General features: G+C 31.5%; 1 protein-coding gene across 1 annotated transcript in view; it reads left to right on the top strand.

The window, feature by feature from the left end:
• LOC135139226 (clustered mitochondria protein homolog) overlaps nucleotides 1-18,049 on the top strand; it is a 34,071-nt gene that overhangs the window by 10,678 nt on the left and 5,344 nt on the right. The window contains exons 5-12 of the mRNA XM_064069378.1: nucleotides 7,045-7,376; nucleotides 7,427-7,639; nucleotides 14,378-14,552; nucleotides 14,605-14,949; nucleotides 15,003-15,208; nucleotides 15,261-15,467; nucleotides 15,520-15,618; nucleotides 15,665-16,276. Coding sequence (XP_063925448.1) covers nucleotides 7,045-7,376; nucleotides 7,427-7,639; nucleotides 14,378-14,552; nucleotides 14,605-14,949; nucleotides 15,003-15,208; nucleotides 15,261-15,467; nucleotides 15,520-15,618; nucleotides 15,665-16,276 — 2,189 coding nt within the window. The remainder of the gene's footprint in view (nucleotides 1-7,044; nucleotides 7,377-7,426; nucleotides 7,640-14,377; nucleotides 14,553-14,604; nucleotides 14,950-15,002; nucleotides 15,209-15,260; nucleotides 15,468-15,519; nucleotides 15,619-15,664; nucleotides 16,277-18,049) is intronic.

Genomic DNA, 18,049 nt, shown 5'->3' with positions numbered 1-18,049 from the left:
TGGGCAATGATTCATTTTGATTCGGAGGGATTGGAATGTTGTAGCGTGGAAAGGTCATTTTGTGATTGATGACTGATTAATTTGGTAATGACGTGGAGTGAAAATAATGTAGGAGGTGCGAATGTTCAAGCGCACCCTGTATTTGTTTTTAGTTGAAAAATGTACCTCCAGGGTTCAATCAAAACATCACTTAGTTTTTTTTAATTAAACACCCCTTATATTTTTACGTATTTTGATTGACTTCTTACGCTTTATAATCGCAGTTTACTTTTCAAATTCCGATGCGACGTTGCCACGTTATTCCAATTTGCTTGAAATTTTTTGGCAATTGGAAGGGGTAAAAAAGTCGCAATAGGGATATAAGACTGTCTTACAATATTTTATGGAAGCATACTTAAATAAGCTGAACCAAACTGATACCGGTGTAACGAAAAATAATTAACAAAGACCTATAAGCTAAGGAAGGATTGTAATCCATTTGTGGTTTATGAATCCGTGTTGAGTTTTACAATTTTACAGTATCAATCTTATTTCAGTGTTAAAAACTAACGTAATCCTGAACTTGTAGTTTCTGAATCCGTGTCGAATTTTTATCCGAGACATCGAAATTTTTCGGAAAAAAATCTAAATTGCAGATATAAAAAAGTTTTGATTCGTCAATTTTTCATTTTCTCAATTTTTCTATTACTCAGTTTTTCGATTCTTCAAATTTTCGGTTTCTCAATTGTTTTATTTTTAGGTTTCTTAATTTTCCGATGTTTCAGTTCAACTTTTGACGTTTTTAAATTTTTAATTTTTCGATTTCTGAACTATCCATTTTTTAATTTCTCGATTTCTAATTTATCGATTTTTAAGTTGTTTCGTTTTTTAATTTTTAGTTATTCGACTTTTAGAATTTTTCAATTGTTTACTTTTTTAATTTTTCAATTTATCTATACATATTTTCATTTATCCATTTTTAAAATTTTAGATTTTTTCATTCCCCGACTTTTTATTTCTTGTATTTTTCTATTTTTCGAATCTTTAAATTTTCGGTTTTTCATTTTTTTGATCCGATTTCTTGATCTCAATTTTAGGTTTTTGTGCTTTTCAGTTTTTTGATTTTAAAAATTTCTGACTTCGATTTTTTAATTTTTCAGTTTTCAAATTTTTCGATTTTTCAGTTTTTTGATTTCTCAATTTTTCGATTTTTCATTTTATCGTTTTTATTTATATTTCTTAATCTTTTGATGTTTCTATTTTTCCATATTTCAGTTTCTGAATTTTTCGATGTTTCGATTTTTCGCTTTCCAAATCTTTCATTGTTTCAGTTTTGGAATTTTTCGGTTTGTCGATTTTTCAGTTTTTCGAATACTCAATTTTTCCATATTTTAGTGTTGAGATTTTTCGATTTTTTCATTTTTAGGTTTCTTAATTTTCCGATGTTTCAATTCAATTTTGGTGTTTCTAAATTTAAAATTTTTCGATTTCTCAATTTCTGATTTATCGATTTTTTTATTTTTCCATTGCCCTATTTCTCGACTTTTCAATGTTTTCTATATTTCAATTTTTCATTTCTTTAATTTTTTGACTTTTTAGGTTTTTGGTTTTTAAATTTTTCGAGTTTTGCGCTCCGATTTTCAGCTTCTCGGTTTTTAGGTTTTTAAGTTTTTTTCCGTTTTTCAAATTTTCGATATTCCGCTTTCGAAATTTTACAATACATATTTCGATTTTTCGATTTCTCAATATTTAATTTTTTAAATTTTTCAATTTATCGATACTTTTGTTTTTCCATTTTTAAAATTTTAGATTTTTCGGTTTCTCGACTTTTTATTTCTTCGATATTTCTATTTTTCCATTTTACGAATTTTTAAATTTTCGATTTTTCAGTTTTTTGATTTTCCGATTGGTTGATCTCGGTTTTAGATTTTTCAGCTTTTCACTTTTTAGATTTTTAAAATTTCTGACTTCGATTTTTCGTTTTTTCGTTTTATGGATTTTTTAATTTAAAATTTTTCAATTTTTCAGATTTTAACATTTCGATTTTTGGATTTTTTGATCTTTTGATATTTCGATTTCTCGATTTTTCAGTTTTCCGAATTCTCAATTTCTGATTCATCGATTTTTGATTTTTCCATTTCTCTATTTTTCGACTATTCAATGTTTCGATATTTCAATTTTTCGATTTTTTAGGTTTTTGATTTTTTAATTTTTCGATTTTTCCGCTCCGATTTTCAATTTTTCGGTATTCGACTTTTGAGATTTTTCAATATTCGATTTCTCAAGTTTTTGCTTTTTTTTTAATTTTTCAATTTATCGATAATTTCATTTTTCCATTTTTAAAATTTTAGAAATTGCGATTTTTCGATTTTTCATTTCTTGGATATTTTTATTTTTTTTTCGAATCTTTAAATTTTCGATTTTTCAGTTTTTTGATGTTGCGACTTCTTGGTCTTCTAGGTTTTAGATTTTTCAGCTTTTCACTTTTCGATTTTTTAATTTTTCGGTTTTAAAATTTTTCGACTTCTCAATTTTTGATTATCGATTTATGGGTTTTTTAAATTTTAAATTTTTCAATTTTTAACTTTTCGATTTTTCCATTTTTTTATATTTCTTGATCTTTTGATGTTTCTATTCTTCGATGTTTCACTTTATGAATTTTTCGATTTCTCGATTTGTCAATTTCGATTACTCAATTTTTCCATATTTCAGTGTTGGGGTTTTTCAATGTTTTTTATTCTCGATTCATCAAATTTTCAATTTTTGGTTTTTTTCATTTTTAGGTTTCTTAATTTTCCGACGTTTCTCTTCTGTTTTTAATGTTTCTAAATTTTCAATTTTCCGATTTCTCAATTTTTCGACTTTTCAATGTTTAGATATTTAAATTTTTCGGGTTTTTGATTTTTAAATTTTTCAATTTTTTAAATTTTCGATTATTCCGCTCCAATTTTTCAGCTTTTCGATTCCTCGATTTTTATTTTTTTTCCTTTTTCAATTTTTCGATATTCCACTTTTGGGATTTTTCAATATTTCAATTCTTCGATTTTTTGATTTCTCAATTTTTTACTTTTTTGATTTTTCAATTTATCGATATTTTCATTTTCATTTTTCAGTTTTCGAATCTTTTAAATTTAAATTTTTCAGTTTTTTGATGTTCCCATTTCTTGGTCTTCTCGATTTTAGATTTTTCAGCTTTTGACTTTTTCGATTTTTAAAATTGCTGATTTTGATTTTTCAATTTTTCGATTTCTCAATTAAGATTTTTTGATTGTTCCAATTTTCTTTTTTTTTGATGTTTCGTTTTATGGATTTTTTTAATTCTAAATTTTTTAATTTTTAACTTTTCGATTTTTCGATTTTGGCCTATTTCGGCTCCTCAATTTTTCGGTTTTCTGATTCCTTGATTTTTGCTGTTTTTATTTTTCGATTTTTCAGGTTTTTGATTTTTAAATTTGGCGATTTTTTAAATTTTCGATTTTTCCGCTCCGATTTTCAGCTTCTCGATTTTTAAGTTTTTTTCCGTTTTTCAATTTTTCGATATTCCACTTCGGGTTTTTTCAACACACATTTCGATTTTTCGATTTCTCAATTTTATTTTTTTTTTTAATTTTTCTATTTATCGTTATTTTCATTTTTCTTTTTTTAAAATTTAGATTTTTCGATTTCTCTACTTTTTATTTCTCTGATATTTCTACTTTTCTATTTTGCGAATCTGTAAATTTTCGAATTTTCATTTTTTTTTCCATTTGTTGATCTCGGTTTTATTTAGATATTCACTTTCCGATTTTTTTATATTTCTTGATCTTTTGATGTCTCTGTTTTTCGACATTTCAGTTTCTGAATTTTTCAATGTTTTGATTTTTCGATTTCCAAGTTTTTCATAATTCCAGTTCTGATTATTTAATTTCTCGAATCTTTAAATTTTCGAATTTTCATTTTTTTTTATTTTTCCATTTGTTGATCTCGGTTTTATTCAGATTTTCACATTTCGATTTTTCGATTTTTTATATTTCTTGATCTTTTGATGTCTCTGTTTTTCGACATTTCAGTTTCTGAATTTTTTGATGTTTTGATTTTTCGATTTCTAAGTTTTTCATAATTCCAGTTTTGGAATTTTAATTTCAGTTTTGATTATTTAATTTCTCGATTCTTTATATTTTAAATTTTTCGACTTATCAATTTCTCGACTTTTCAATGTTTGGATATTTCAATTTTTCGGGTTTTTGATTTTTAAATTTTTCAATTTTTAAAATTTTCGATTATTCCGCTTCGATTTTTCAGCTTTTCGATGTCTCGATTTTTCCTTTTCAATTTTTCGATATTCCACTTTTGGGATTTTTCAATATTTCAATTCTTCGATTTTTCGATTTCACAATTTTTTACTTTTTTGATTTTTCAATTTATCGATATTTTCATTTTTCCAGTTTTCGAATCTTTAAATTTTCAATTTTCCAGATTTTTGATGTTCCGATTTCTTGGTCTTCTCGATTTTAGATTTTTCAACTTTTGACTTTTTCGATTTTTGAAAATTTCTGATTTTGATTTTTCAATTTTTCGATTTCTCAATTAAGATGTTTCGTTTTATGGATTTTTTTAATTCTAAAATTTTCAATTTTTAATTATTCGATTTTTCGATTTTTGCCTATTTCGGCTCCTCAATTTTTCGATTTTCTGATTCCTTGATCTTTTGCTGTTTCTATTTTTCGATGTTTCCGTTTCTGAATTTTGCAATATTTCGATTTTTCGATTTCCCAATTTTTCATCATTTCAGTTTTCTCGATTTTTCAGTTTTTCAATTCTTCAATTTCACCAGTTTTCAGTATTTTAAATTTTGGATTTTCGATTTCTCTGCTTTTCGATATTTAAATTTTTGATTTGTAAATTTTAGATTTTTGAATTTTTCAGTTTTTCTATTGTTTGATATTTCGATTTCTCAGATTTTTCAGTTCTCCGATTTTTCGACTTTTTGATTTAAAATTTTTGGATTTAATCAAGTTTTCGATTTCTCAGTATTTCAGTATTTTAATTTTTCGATTTTTCTTTGCTTCGTTTGTTAGATTTTTCGATTTTGTAATTTTTCGGATTTTTCAATTTTCCGATGTTTAAATTTGTTGATATCCCAATTTCTCGATATTTGACTCACCCTGTATAAATGAAAACTGAGACTTTTAACGGGATAACCTAGAGACAAGCTACCATATGATCGAAAAACAGTCGGCAGACCATGAAATTTATTTTGAAAATAATGACATTCCAGATTTATTTAAATGCCAAACTGATAACCAAGAAAGGGGAGGCGTTGGTGTTGCCAACATAATTTTTTTAACATTAAATTTCAAAGGTGGCGACTTTTTTTCTCGATCATATGGTACAATTTTGAGCAGAGAGTGGTTTCTGAATGACACAACAGTGGCGTTTAAGTGACAGATGTTTGACATTTTAATCCGTGTACACCTATGACTTTATAAAATTAAACTAGGAAAATTAAATCTTAAACTATTCCGTTACGATCAAGCAACTGCAATGCCAACATAGTTACTTCAAAAATAAAATTTATGGCCTACTAGAGTACTTTTTTTGTCGATCGTGTGATACTTTTTCGTTGAACCGGAGGCGCTTGAACATTGAAAAAAATGCTAAAAATAAGTTCACGTTGTTATTTTTTCAGAAAAAACGTAAATTACTTTTTATATAAAATTATGTTAAAAAAAATTAATACATCTTGTAAAATTAGATAAAAGTGAAGTGATAATTAAAAAAATCGTCTTCAGAGTAAAATTGAAAAGGGTTTGGCACCGCTAGGCACAAAATAGATTTAATTGGACCCGGGTGCGCTTAAACATTTCGTGTTTCAAAATTTCAACTTTTACGGTGAAAAAATGTCTTTAAAAAGTAAACTGTGCTCATTTTACAGCTTAGACATAATTCTGTAACGTAGAAAACAATCCTTTTTTTGAGCATTTACTGTTTACTGCGTTATAAAAAAACAAGTTATTATTCATAAAACTATTTTAAACAGAAATCGTATGCATTACTTGCGTTTTCAATGAGTCATTTTGGTTTGGAAGGGAATGGAAATAATAAATAATGTCGTACAGTTTCATTTTACAGTCTGGCTGATTAAATTTTATAATGACGTGGAGTAAAGTCGATACTTTACGCTAAAACGATAATTTACACCTTGTGAACATTCAAGCGCACCCGGCTCAAGAAAATGGAAGTCTGTTTTCATTAAGCAATTTTGTGTTGAAAGTTTTTATATTCCAGTGTGAAATGGTTCAACGCATCTCGGTAGAGGCTTGGCGCGGTTAGACGCCAGGTTACGTTGGCCCGGATGCGCTTAAACATTCCCTGTATCAAAATTTAAATATTTTATAGGTGTTTTCGTTGTTCGTAGTTTTTTCGTTTTTGATTTTTGAAAGCTATTGTGGTAAAGAAATGTGATAAAAATTAATAGTATACATTGTTTTTATAAATTAGAATAATATTTAAATGGTGAAGCTATATGTAGTTAAAAGTCGTATTGCTTACGTATTGTGTCCTTGTTTACATTTCGAGGGTAATCGTAGTAATTATCGTGTTGTTTTAAAATATAAACCTCATTTTACAACTTGTCAACTGATTATACGCTATGACGTGGATATTGCCATTTTTATAGTTCTCTTCACTAAGCATTCATTCAATAGAAATCAATTTCTCGTTCTCGGATTATTTTTTAGCTCGGCCAACGTCTCGTCGAAAATTTATCGCTAAACATTTTCGATTGTTTTGTAACATATTTGTCACCCTCCTTACGTATAAAAATAATATTTTGTGGTTACTTAACCACAAGTGTTGTTTATGCTGTTTGGACATCACATGAAATTAGTTATCGTCGACGTTATAGTCGAAGACCGGAACGCATGTTTTTGATGTGATATAATTCACGACGTTACAACGGAGCGTCATCAAAGTTTTACAACATTCGAATAAAATTTTGCAATAAATCGCTTGTTGACCAATGTAAATTTCGTAGGACATAGTGCCACTTTTTGAGTTCTAATTTCACTTTCGTAATCCACCTAGCTTTCTCCTCAAAGCTGGGCTATGAGGAGCACATTCCTGGTCAGACCAGAGACTGGAACGAGGAGCTCCAAACCACGCGGGAGTTGCCCAGAAAAACCCTCCCGGAACGCCTCCTTCGGGAACGGGCCATCTTCAAGGTTCACAGCGATTTCGTGGCTGCGGCCACCAGAGGTGCAATGGCCGTCATAGACGGCAACGTAATGGCGATAAACCCGGGCGAAGAAGCCAAAATGCAAATGTTCATCTGGAACAACATATTTTTCTCGCTGGGTTTCGACGTCAGGGATCATTACAAGGAATTCGGAGGCGACGCCGCTGCCTTCGTTGCTCCTGTATGTTTTTAACACCCTGTATAATATAATGACTATTATTTTGTTTGTAGAAAAATGATCTACAAGGTGTTCGCGTTTATAGCGCTGTTGATTTACCCGGTTTGTATACGCTAGGTACTGTTGTTATTGATTATAGAGGATTTAGAGTGACTGCTCAGTCGATAATACCCGGTATACTCGAGCGCGAACAAGAGCAGTCGGTGGTTTATGGGTCCATCGATTTTGGAAAGACTGTGTTGAGCCACCCTAAATATCTGGATTTGGTGAGTTTGGCCTGGATTTGTGTGTTTGATATTAATTTGAGCAGTGATTGGAACAATTAATTTTGAAAAGTAATGCAATACTTTAACAATTACTTTTTTAAATCAAAATATGCAGTGTAACAATGTCTTTGACCTGATGTTCAAAAAATGTCCGTATTGTTAACTTCACATAGTCGGATTATAAAAAAAGAAATCAAATTGGTAAGAGTAGAAATAGTATGAGAAGAACGTGTCAAGTCATCACTATCTGTCACTTACACTTTGTAGCGTGTAACTACTAGTTCTGAAAAATATATTTCCATATATTATATAATGCAAGCCTATGTAATTTAGCTTCTCAGAGACAACAGAGAATTATTTTTAATATAACCTCCACAAGCTCGCTGCGCTCGCAATCTAAACGTTCTTTTTTTAGCAGTTTAGTGCCATAAAAGAACCTCAGCGAAGCTGTCTAGGTTGCCTCTAGTCTTATTATAAAAAAAAAAAACAACAACCTGTAGAATGCGAGCGCAGAGAGCACGTTTGGGTCGCTGGGGTCTCTACGACTTTTATTTTCATAAAAATTTCAAGATTCACCTTTTTCAGACACTAAAAAACGTTCTCATTAATACTAATTTAACTTACCAGGGACATCGGCCAATAATTATTAATAACACTCGCTGCTCTCCCAATCTGAATGCTCTTTTTCAATTAATTTAGTGTCATAAATACATTTACTAATGAACGGTCAGCAAGACTACTTAGTTTTTAATGTAATAATTCTAGATGTGTCCCTATGAAGGTAAATTACTCTGAAAAAATCGATCTTCAAAATGCGAGCGTAGCGAGCCTGTTCAGGATGTTTCAGTCTCACAGACATCAGTGATCACAAACAATCTTAAACTCACATTTTTAAATAACAACAAAATCGTTCTTAATAATTTATCTTCTCAGGAACACCAATTAATAATTTTTTAATTTACACCTGAACGTGCTCGCTGCGCTCGCACTTTAAACTTCATTTTTCCGCTTTATTTTCATAGACGTCTGCAAGAAAGAGTCTCAGCGAAGTTGTTTCGAATAAATTTCTAGACTTTCGAAAAGCACGTTTAAAATTGCGATAGTCTCCCCAATTTCAGCAGATAATAACACAAACATTTTCGGGATTCACCTTTTTTAGACAAGAAAAAAAATCTCTCATTAATAAATTCGGCTTCTCGGGGACATTAACAAGTAATTTTTAATAACACTTAAACGTGCTCGCTGTGCTCGCATTCTTAATGTTTTTTTCGACAATTGTGAATCATCGGTATGGCTACTTACTTTGTTTTATTATAATAATTCTATAGACGCTAAATTATTGTGACAAAAACAACTTGAGGAGTACAAGTGCAGTAAGCACGTGTGAATTGATACAGTCCCCTTTTTTTTCTTAGTGCTCATTTGCCAAAATTAGTCCCATCTTGACAGGTACTAGCCCCACCCACCCGCCCTTTATTTTCTTAAAGGATATGTCATTTGCCAAAATCAGTCGACCCTTGACCGGTACTAGCCCCGCCCACCCACCCTTTATTTTCTTAAATGACATCTTCTAAGAAAATAAAGGGTGGGTGGGCGGGGCTAGCATTTGCTGAGGTAGACTGATTTTGGCAGATGACGTACACTCTAAGAAAATAAAGGGCGGGTGGGTGGGGCTAGTACTTGCTAAGATAAACTGATTTTGGCAAACGATATATACTCTAAAAAAACAAAGGGTCGATGGGCGATGATGCTCAGCCCCGCCCACCTTTTATTTTCTTAGAGGATATATCATTTGCCAAAATCAGTCTATCTTAGTAAGTACTAGCCCCACCCACCCGCCCTTTATTTTCTTAGAGTGTATATTATTTTAAGTTAGATATAGTTATGATTGTTAAAGATATGACTGATGAAAGATTATAAACATAATAAATCACAAAAAGACGATACAATTGCCTTCCTCTAAAATCACCAGTCTGTGGACCCGTCTGGACAATTGGTCTACTGCGATATTTTATTGGTGTGTTCTTCTCAAAGTATTTAGTCTCTACAACATTTTTTTATTCATCTAAGAAATGATACAATGAAGATGTTTCAATTTTTACTAAAGCACTGCCACTGATTTGGTCATTCTCCATTGCTAAGATAAGAGTGATTTTGGCAAACGCCACATCCTCTGAGAAAATAAAGGGCGGATGGGCGGGGCTAGTACTGGGTAAGATAACACTGATTTTAGCAAATGACATACTCTCTAAGAAAGTAAGGGTGGGTGGGCGGGGCTAGTACTTCCTAAGATAAGACTTATTTCGGCAAATGACATCCCCTGGGAAAATAGGAGGCGGATGGGCGGGCCTAGTGTTTGTTATTAAGATAAAACTGCTTTGACGCCTATTAATCTTGTAAAAACTTGTGAAATTTAAAGGTGTTCAAAAGCAAATTTCTATAGTAACGTGTTAAATTCTTAAATCTACCCGAAATATGCAAAATATAATGAGTGTTTATTTATCATTGCATTCATATTTTTTAAATTTACTTAAATAGGGTGACTCAAAAAAATTAATGAATTTATTTTATTGATTTAATCAGGAACTGCAAAACCGAATCCTTTGAAATCTTGGACATGTTTTAAGGTTATCATAAGCATGGTAAATTTTTGATCAAAATGTATTTGCTCATTCCCCCTAAGAAATTGATGACGTCACCTAAATGTCCAAAATATGATGAGTCTATACTTGGGATCTATTTTTAATATATAATTAATATTTCTTAAATTTGTTTATACAGTCTGCCTCAGAAAAACTAATGACTGAATTGTTAAAAAATATATATCCAATCAGATCTAGGTACATATTGAATTCGTTACTATGGAAATATACAATTTAATACATTTTAAATTTAATAAGTTTTTACATGTTTAATAGGAGCAAAATCGGTCTTATCTTATCAAGTACTAGCCCCGCCCACCCACCTTTTATTTTCACAGATGATATAGCGTTTGCCAAAATCAGGCTTATCTGAGCAAGTGTTAGCCCCTCCCACCCGCCCCTGTTTTCTCAGAGGATATGTCATTTGCCAAAATAAGACTTATTGTAGCAAGTACTGGTAAGTAGTATCCTCTGAAAAAATAAAGGGCGGGTGGGCGGGGCTAGTACTTGGTAAGATAAGACTGATTTTGCAAATGACATAAAATCTGAGGAAGTAGGGGGCGGGTGGGTGGGGCTAGTAATTGATAAGACAAGACTGATTTTGGCAGATGACATATCCCGTAAAAAAAAGGGGTGGGTGGGCGGGGCTAGTACTTGGTAAGATAAGACTGATTTTGGCAAATGACATATCCTCTGGGAAAATAGCGGGCGGGTGGGCGGGGCTAGTATTTGTTAAGATAAAACTGATTTTTTCCCTATTATAAGATTAAAAATCTAGTGAAATTTAATTGTTTTCAAAAATTAAATACGAAGGATCTCCAAGATTATTTTAAATTCCTTCAAAAATAAAACACCATGGGTCCCAATACCATTTGAAAAACAGCAGGGTAGCCAACATTTTTACAAATTTTTTCGAAAATCAAACACTAAGAAACTTTCGCTTTTTTAGAAAACAGAAAACCTGAAACCCCCAAGATTCTTTCACATTTTTTCAAAAATGGAAAATCAGGGACCTCAAGATTCCTTTAAACTCTAAAAAAAAAACGCCTGAAAGACCCAATTTTTTCAATTGTTTTAAAAAATTAAACACGAAGGATCTCCAGGATGCTTTCAAATTCCTGCAAAAATAAAACACCATGGGTCTCAATATCCTTTTAAACTCTTAATGAACAGCAGAGTTACCCGATATTTTTTCAAATTTTGTCAAAAATCAACAGTAGGGCTCCTAATAAACTTTCACTTTTTTTGAAAAGAAAAAAGCTGGAAAAGATGATTATTTAAAAAATTGTTTTAAAAATGGAATATCAGGTGGCTCAAAAGTCGCTTAAACTCTAAGAAAACACCAGAAAAACCCAATATCTTTTGTTTTTGTTTTCAAAAACTATACATGAATTATCTCCAAGATACTTCCGTAAAGATAACACCAGAGCTTGCCAGGATTCTTCAAAATCTTTTAAAAGAAATGCCAAATTCTAGCAGCAGCACCCAACATTTTTTCCAATTTTTTCTAAGACTTTTTCATTTTTTTCAAAACTAAAGTTTCAAAGAGTACAAATAAAACTTGATTGATTCATTGATCGATTGATATTTTAGTAAACTAACGCCTCTGTGGCACTTCGATATTAGTTACAATGTTAAATAAATTTTGTTTCTTTACCCCCCCCCCCCTCTAGAAAATTGGTGACGTCACCCCAAGAAATTATTAAATAATAATTGTTTATTAAATCGTGGCTTTACGATTACCTACACAGAATGTTTCAAAATATATATTAAGCGCCCTTTGAACTCATTAACAAACATGTTTTTGGAAAAAAAAAATATTAGTTCGTTTTTTTTTTTTTTTTTGAAAATATATTGGTTTCATTATATCCCGTGCTTCGGAAGTGTGCAGCAATTTTCTTAAAATTTTATGTCTATACATTAAGGTTGCATAAAAATAATGAAAACTTACAGAAAATTTGTCTATGCATCCCCTCTGAAAAATTGATGACGCCATTTTAAAATGTATTAAACGCATCTGTTTTGAAACAATGTCTTTGACCTAACGTTCAAAAAAATATCCTTATTGTTAACTTCACATAGTCGGATTATAAAAAAAAATAATTCAAATTGGTAGAGTAGAAATATTATGAGAAGAACGTGTTAAGTCATCATCACTATCTGTTAGATGTGACCGATGAAAGATTATAAAAGTAATAAATCACGGGAAGACGATACAAATCGCTTCCTCTAAATTCACAAGTGGACCCGTCCGGACAATTGGTCTATTGCTGTGTTCTTCTCAAACTATTTCCCTCTACAATAACATTTTGCAATTCACGTGAGAAATAACATAACGGAGATGTTTCAATTTTTAGTACAGCACTGGCATTGATTTGATCATTCTCCATTATACAATATTAAATAAATTTTGTCTTTGCCCCCTTTAGAAAGTTGATGACGTCACTGCAATAAATTATTAAATATAAGTTTATTAAAGATGTGTTCTTCTCAAAGTATTTTGTCTCTACAACAACATTTTTTATTCATCTAAGAAATGATACAACGAAGATGTTTCAATTTTTACTAAAGCACTGCCACTGATTTGGTCATTCTCCATTATACAACGTTAAATAAATTTTGTTTTTTTACCCCCCTCTAGAAAATTGGTGACGTCACCCCAAGAAATTATTAAATACTTGTTTATTAAATCGTGGCTTTACGATTACCTACACAGAATGTTCCAAAATAAATATTAAGCGCTCCTTGAACTCATTAACAAACATGTTTTTCGATTTTTTTTTAATCAAAATTAGTTCGTGTTTTTTTTTGAAAATATATTGGTTTCATTTATATCCCGTGCTTCGGAAGTGTGCAGCAATTTTCTTAAAATTTTATGTCTATACATTAAGGTTGCATAAAAATAATGAAAACTTACAGAAAATTTGTCTATGCATCCCCTCTGAAAAATTGATGACGCCATTTTAAAATGTATTAAATGCATCTGTTTTGAAACAATGTCTTTGACCTGACGTTCAAAAAAATATCCTTATTGTTAACTTCACATAGTCGGATTATAAAAAAAAAAGAATTCAAATTGGTAGAGTAGAAATATTATGAGAAGAACGTGTTAAGTCATCATCACTATCTGTCAGATGTGACCGATGAAAGATTATAAAAGTAATAAATCACGGGAAGACGATACAAATCGCTTCCTCTAAATTCACAAGTGGACCCGTCCGGGCAATTGGTCTACTGCGATATTTTATTGGTGTGTTGTTCTCAAACTATTTTCTCTCTACAATAACATTTTGCAATTCACTTGAGAAATAACATAACGGAGATGTTTCAATTTTTAGTACAGCACTGGCATTGATTTGATCATTCTCCATTATACAACATTAAATAAATTTTGTCTTTGCCCCCTTTAGAAAGTTGATGACGTCAGTATGAGTATGAGTATTTCAAAATATATATTAACCGCCTAGTGTATATATGTATATATTTTGGCAAATGACATATCCTCGAAGAAAAAAGAGGGTGGGTGGGCGGGGCTAGTGCCTGCTAAGATAAGACCTACTCTCTGACAAAATGAAGGGCGAGTAGACGGAGCTGGTACTTGCTAAGATATGACTGATTTTTCCAAATGACATACCCTCTAAGAAAATGAAGGGTAGAGGGTATATCATTTGGCAAAATCAGTCTTATCTTGGTAAGTATTGGCCCCGCCCACCCACCTTTTATTTTATGCAAGGGTATGCCAATTGGCGGGGTTAGTACTTCTGAAAAGAACTGAGGCAGAAATTTATATGTATGCTGAAATATGCTTTAGCTCACCCTTAAAATGATGAAGAGCTTGTGTATAATTTGGTTAATTCTGTGCTAAACTCGTTTTAGATTTTTACTCCCTACTGGGTTAATCTTCTCTTTGTGGGGACGAACCAGGTCAAGTAAACGATTCGTAGAGAAAAACAAAACAATATTTTTGAGTATTTGGGTTAAAAGTAATTGTAAAAGTGACTGAATTTCTCAAAAAAAGTAATTTGTTACAATTACTCATTACATGAATTTCTTGTAATCGATTTACTTCCAACCACTGAATTTGAGGTTGTTCCAGTTGAACAAAGCCGGCCAACAATTAAAAATATTACCTCATCACGTACTTAATGACAAGGATGAACCCGTCGAGTTGTGTTCGAGTGTCGAATGTAAAGGTATCATAGGGAACGACGGACGCCATTATATTTTAGATCTGTTGCGAACTTTCCCACCTGACGTTAATTTCTTGCAACGTAATCAACTAAATAAACTTCTGCAACCATAATCTCACTCATTCTATTTTAGTCGACGAAGAATTAAGTAAAGAAGTGAAACTCTTAGGCTTCCCACTTAAACACAAGCACAAGTTGTGTTGTTTGCGTCAGGAATTGATCGATAGTTTCGTTGATTCGCGTTATATGATGTTTATTAAATATGCTGCATATCACTTGCAACAACTGAATATACGTAAGAATGACCCCAAAATTAACAATAATCAGGCGATTGATGACCAAAAGACTGAGAAGGACGAAAGCGAGAAAAAGGAGCCAGAGAAAATCGCCGACGATAGTGAAACTAAAAAGGGACAGATGGAGGACGAAGAGGCGAAGAAAATGGTCGAGAGTATCACCGACGGAAACAAAATAGAACGTAAGTAGCGACGGATTAAGGTCGGTTTTAATCGTCACACTTTTGTTTTGTAGTTGAAGAAAGCACCAAAAATATTGTTAAGACGGCAGCTGTGGCTGTGGGTTCGTTGAAAGATACGGAATTCGATATTCGTTTTAATCCGGATGTGTATTCTCCGGGGATCAAACATTGTGATAAATTGGACCCAGTGATCTCTAAACAGAGACAACTAGTGAAAGATGCGGCAGAGTTTTTGCTCACTGTACAAATTCCTACATTCGTGAGTGGAGTAGTTGGTGGTGTACAGGTTATTATTTGTGGGTTCGTTGCAGATTCGAGACTGTTTGGACCACTCGTCGGCACCAATGGATGGTTTCACTTTATCGGAAGCGTTGCACAATCGCGGAATCAATATGAGATACTTAGGAAAAGTAACAAATTTATTAGCGAAGGTTAAACAGTTGGAGTATTTGCATAGTATTGCTATTGCGGAGTTATTGCTAAGAGCAGCTAAACATATTTTCACTGTATATTTACAGGTTAGTTTTGATTGAAAAGCGTTTTTATTTTTTCTAAATTTGTGTTTTGTAGTCTTCAGAAATGATGAACTTGTCCATAGCGATTGCTCACTTTTTGAACTGCTTTTTGTATTCAGGGCAAGTGTCAAATCCTATACAAGGCATTGATGAGGTGAGTGGTAAAACAGTAAAACGGGATTTTAAATTATTATTTACAGAGCAAAAACAACAGGAAGCGCAACAAACGTCGCGGCAAACTGAACCCACTAGCCTGCAACGACAATAACGAATGGGCGAATCTCACCCCTAAAACCCTCTGGTCTCAACTAAAACAAGAACTGAAATCCTACTTTGACTATGAACTAACGACCAACGACATCGACGCTACCACGGAAAGCTTTTCCTTGCAAAAAATATCCCTCCTACGTTCGTTTTGTCTAAAAACCGGCGTTCAGATTCTACTAAGAGACTACCATTTCGATTCTAAAACTAAATTGATATTTTACGAGGAGGATATCCTGAACGTCTTCCCCATCGTCAAGCACATCAATCCGAGGGCGACTGACGCGTATAATTTCTACACCACTGGACAAAACAAGATTCAACAGGGTTATCTGAAGGACGGGTACGAGTTGATCAGCGAAGCTTTGAATTTGTTGAATAACGTGTACGGGGCCATGCATCCGGAGATTGCGCAGTGCTTGAGGATGATCGCTCGGTTGAATTATATTATGGGGGAGCACACCGAGGCTATGGTGTATCAACAGAAGGCTGTGTTGATGTCGGAGCGGGTTAATGGGATTGATCATCCTTATACTATAACGGAATATGTGAGTATTTGGTTGTGTTCGGGTTTGTTCTAGGTTTTTTCTTTATAAATAAAAAGTTGCCATAGTTTAAATGTCAATAGTGTCATGTGTAATTTGTTTTCTTGTTAGGTTGGCATAAGTTGTATTAATTTGTTTTTTCGTCGAATCAAGTAGGTTGTTATGACAAACAAATGACAACAAACGTCATTGTGTTATTTCATTTAACAGCGAATTAACTAATTGTCGTGATTCGTGTGTGTTAAAATTGCTGATATATTGACTAAATGAGATCATAAATTGTGAAGAATAATGATTATTTTCAATATTAGAAACAATACTGTAAAGTTGGCGGCCAGGTATTAAAAAAGCATGTGAATTAGAAGATGAAGGTGTAGTTTTGGTGAAAATGGTTTAAAAAGTTCAATGAAACACATTTGGAATAGGTTTAAAGTGTCTTTTAACTGATTTTAATTTATTTTCACGTCCAAAAAGTGATATGAATTTATTATTCATCTCACTACATAAACAAAAGTTGGCGTTTAGAAAGACAAGAATGACAGTTTCTTCCGTTGCCAACTTAACATTTTTAGTTTGAGAAATAGGTATATTGTTGCAAAAAATTTCCCAATACATATCAAAGGTGTTAAAATTAAACTAAAAAATGGTTACAATTTCGATATAAATGCAAGTTTTCTTATTTTATTGGAAATATCTTTAAAAAGATTAATTTCAACATTTCTTTGCGAAAGTCTGGTTGCCTAGGGTGCAAAATTAAGGCGGATTTATCAACCACAAGTATATGAGTGTTATTTTATAATCATATTAATTAAAACGAACAGGTTATATGCTTCTTGGTTTGAAACCTCTTTATTACTTTCCGAGCGTAAGCTAAGTAAGTATCCCGTTTCCGTCTGTCTGTTGATTTTTTGATTTAGTACATTTCGGTTTTTCAAGTTTTTTCAATTCATCGATGTGTTAAATTCTAAATTATTAAATTTTTCAGTTTTTAATTTCTTGATTTTGGGCTATTTCGATTTTCGACTTTTAGATTTCTCCATTTTTTCATGTTTCGATTTCTCAGTGTTTATTTTTGAATTTTTCGATGCTTCGATTTCCCGGTTTTTCGGCTCTACGATTTTTCGGTTTTCCAATTTTTCGAGGTTTCGATTTTTCAGTTTTGTGACTAATCAATTTTTCGATTCAATGTTTAGATTTTTCAGTTTTTCGACTTTTTAAAATATAGATTTTTCGATTTCTCGATTTTTTGATTTTTTACTATTTCAATTTTTCGGTTTTTAAAATTATTCGACTTTGATTTTTCAATTTTTCTATTTTTCGCCTTATCGCTTTATCGATTTATCAGTTTTTCGTAATTTCAGTTTTGAGTTTTTTTAAATATTTCTGTTTTTCGACTCCGATTTCTCGATTTCCCGATTTTTCAATTTTTCGATTTTTATTTTTTCAATTTTTTATTGATGTGTCATGTCTCGATTTTTTTTATTTTTCAATATTTAATTTTTTCTATTTTTTAAATTTTAGATTTCTCGATTTCTGGATTTTTTTGTTTGAAATTTTCGAAATTTTTAATTTTAGATTTTTAATTTTTTTGAAGTTTCGATTTCTCAACCTTTGATTTTTAGATTTTTCGGTTCTAGATTTTTCGATTTTAACATTTTTTGATTTTTCAAGTTTTCGATTTTTCAGTTTCCCGATTTTTCCATTTTTCAGTTTTTCAGTTCATCGATTTGTTAGATTTTAAATTATTCAAGTTTTCAGTTTTTAATTTGTTCATTT

The sequence above is a fragment of the Zophobas morio genome, unplaced genomic scaffold (assembly GCF_036711695.1).
Source record: "Zophobas morio isolate AGI-343-1 ecotype UQ-CSIRO unplaced genomic scaffold, CSIRO_AGI_Zmor_V1 ptg000031l, whole genome shotgun sequence".
Lineage (NCBI taxonomy): Eukaryota > Metazoa > Arthropoda > Insecta > Coleoptera > Tenebrionidae > Zophobas > Zophobas morio.
Note: the sequence above shows the minus strand (reverse complement) of the source record. Positions and strands in the feature narration are given on the sequence as shown.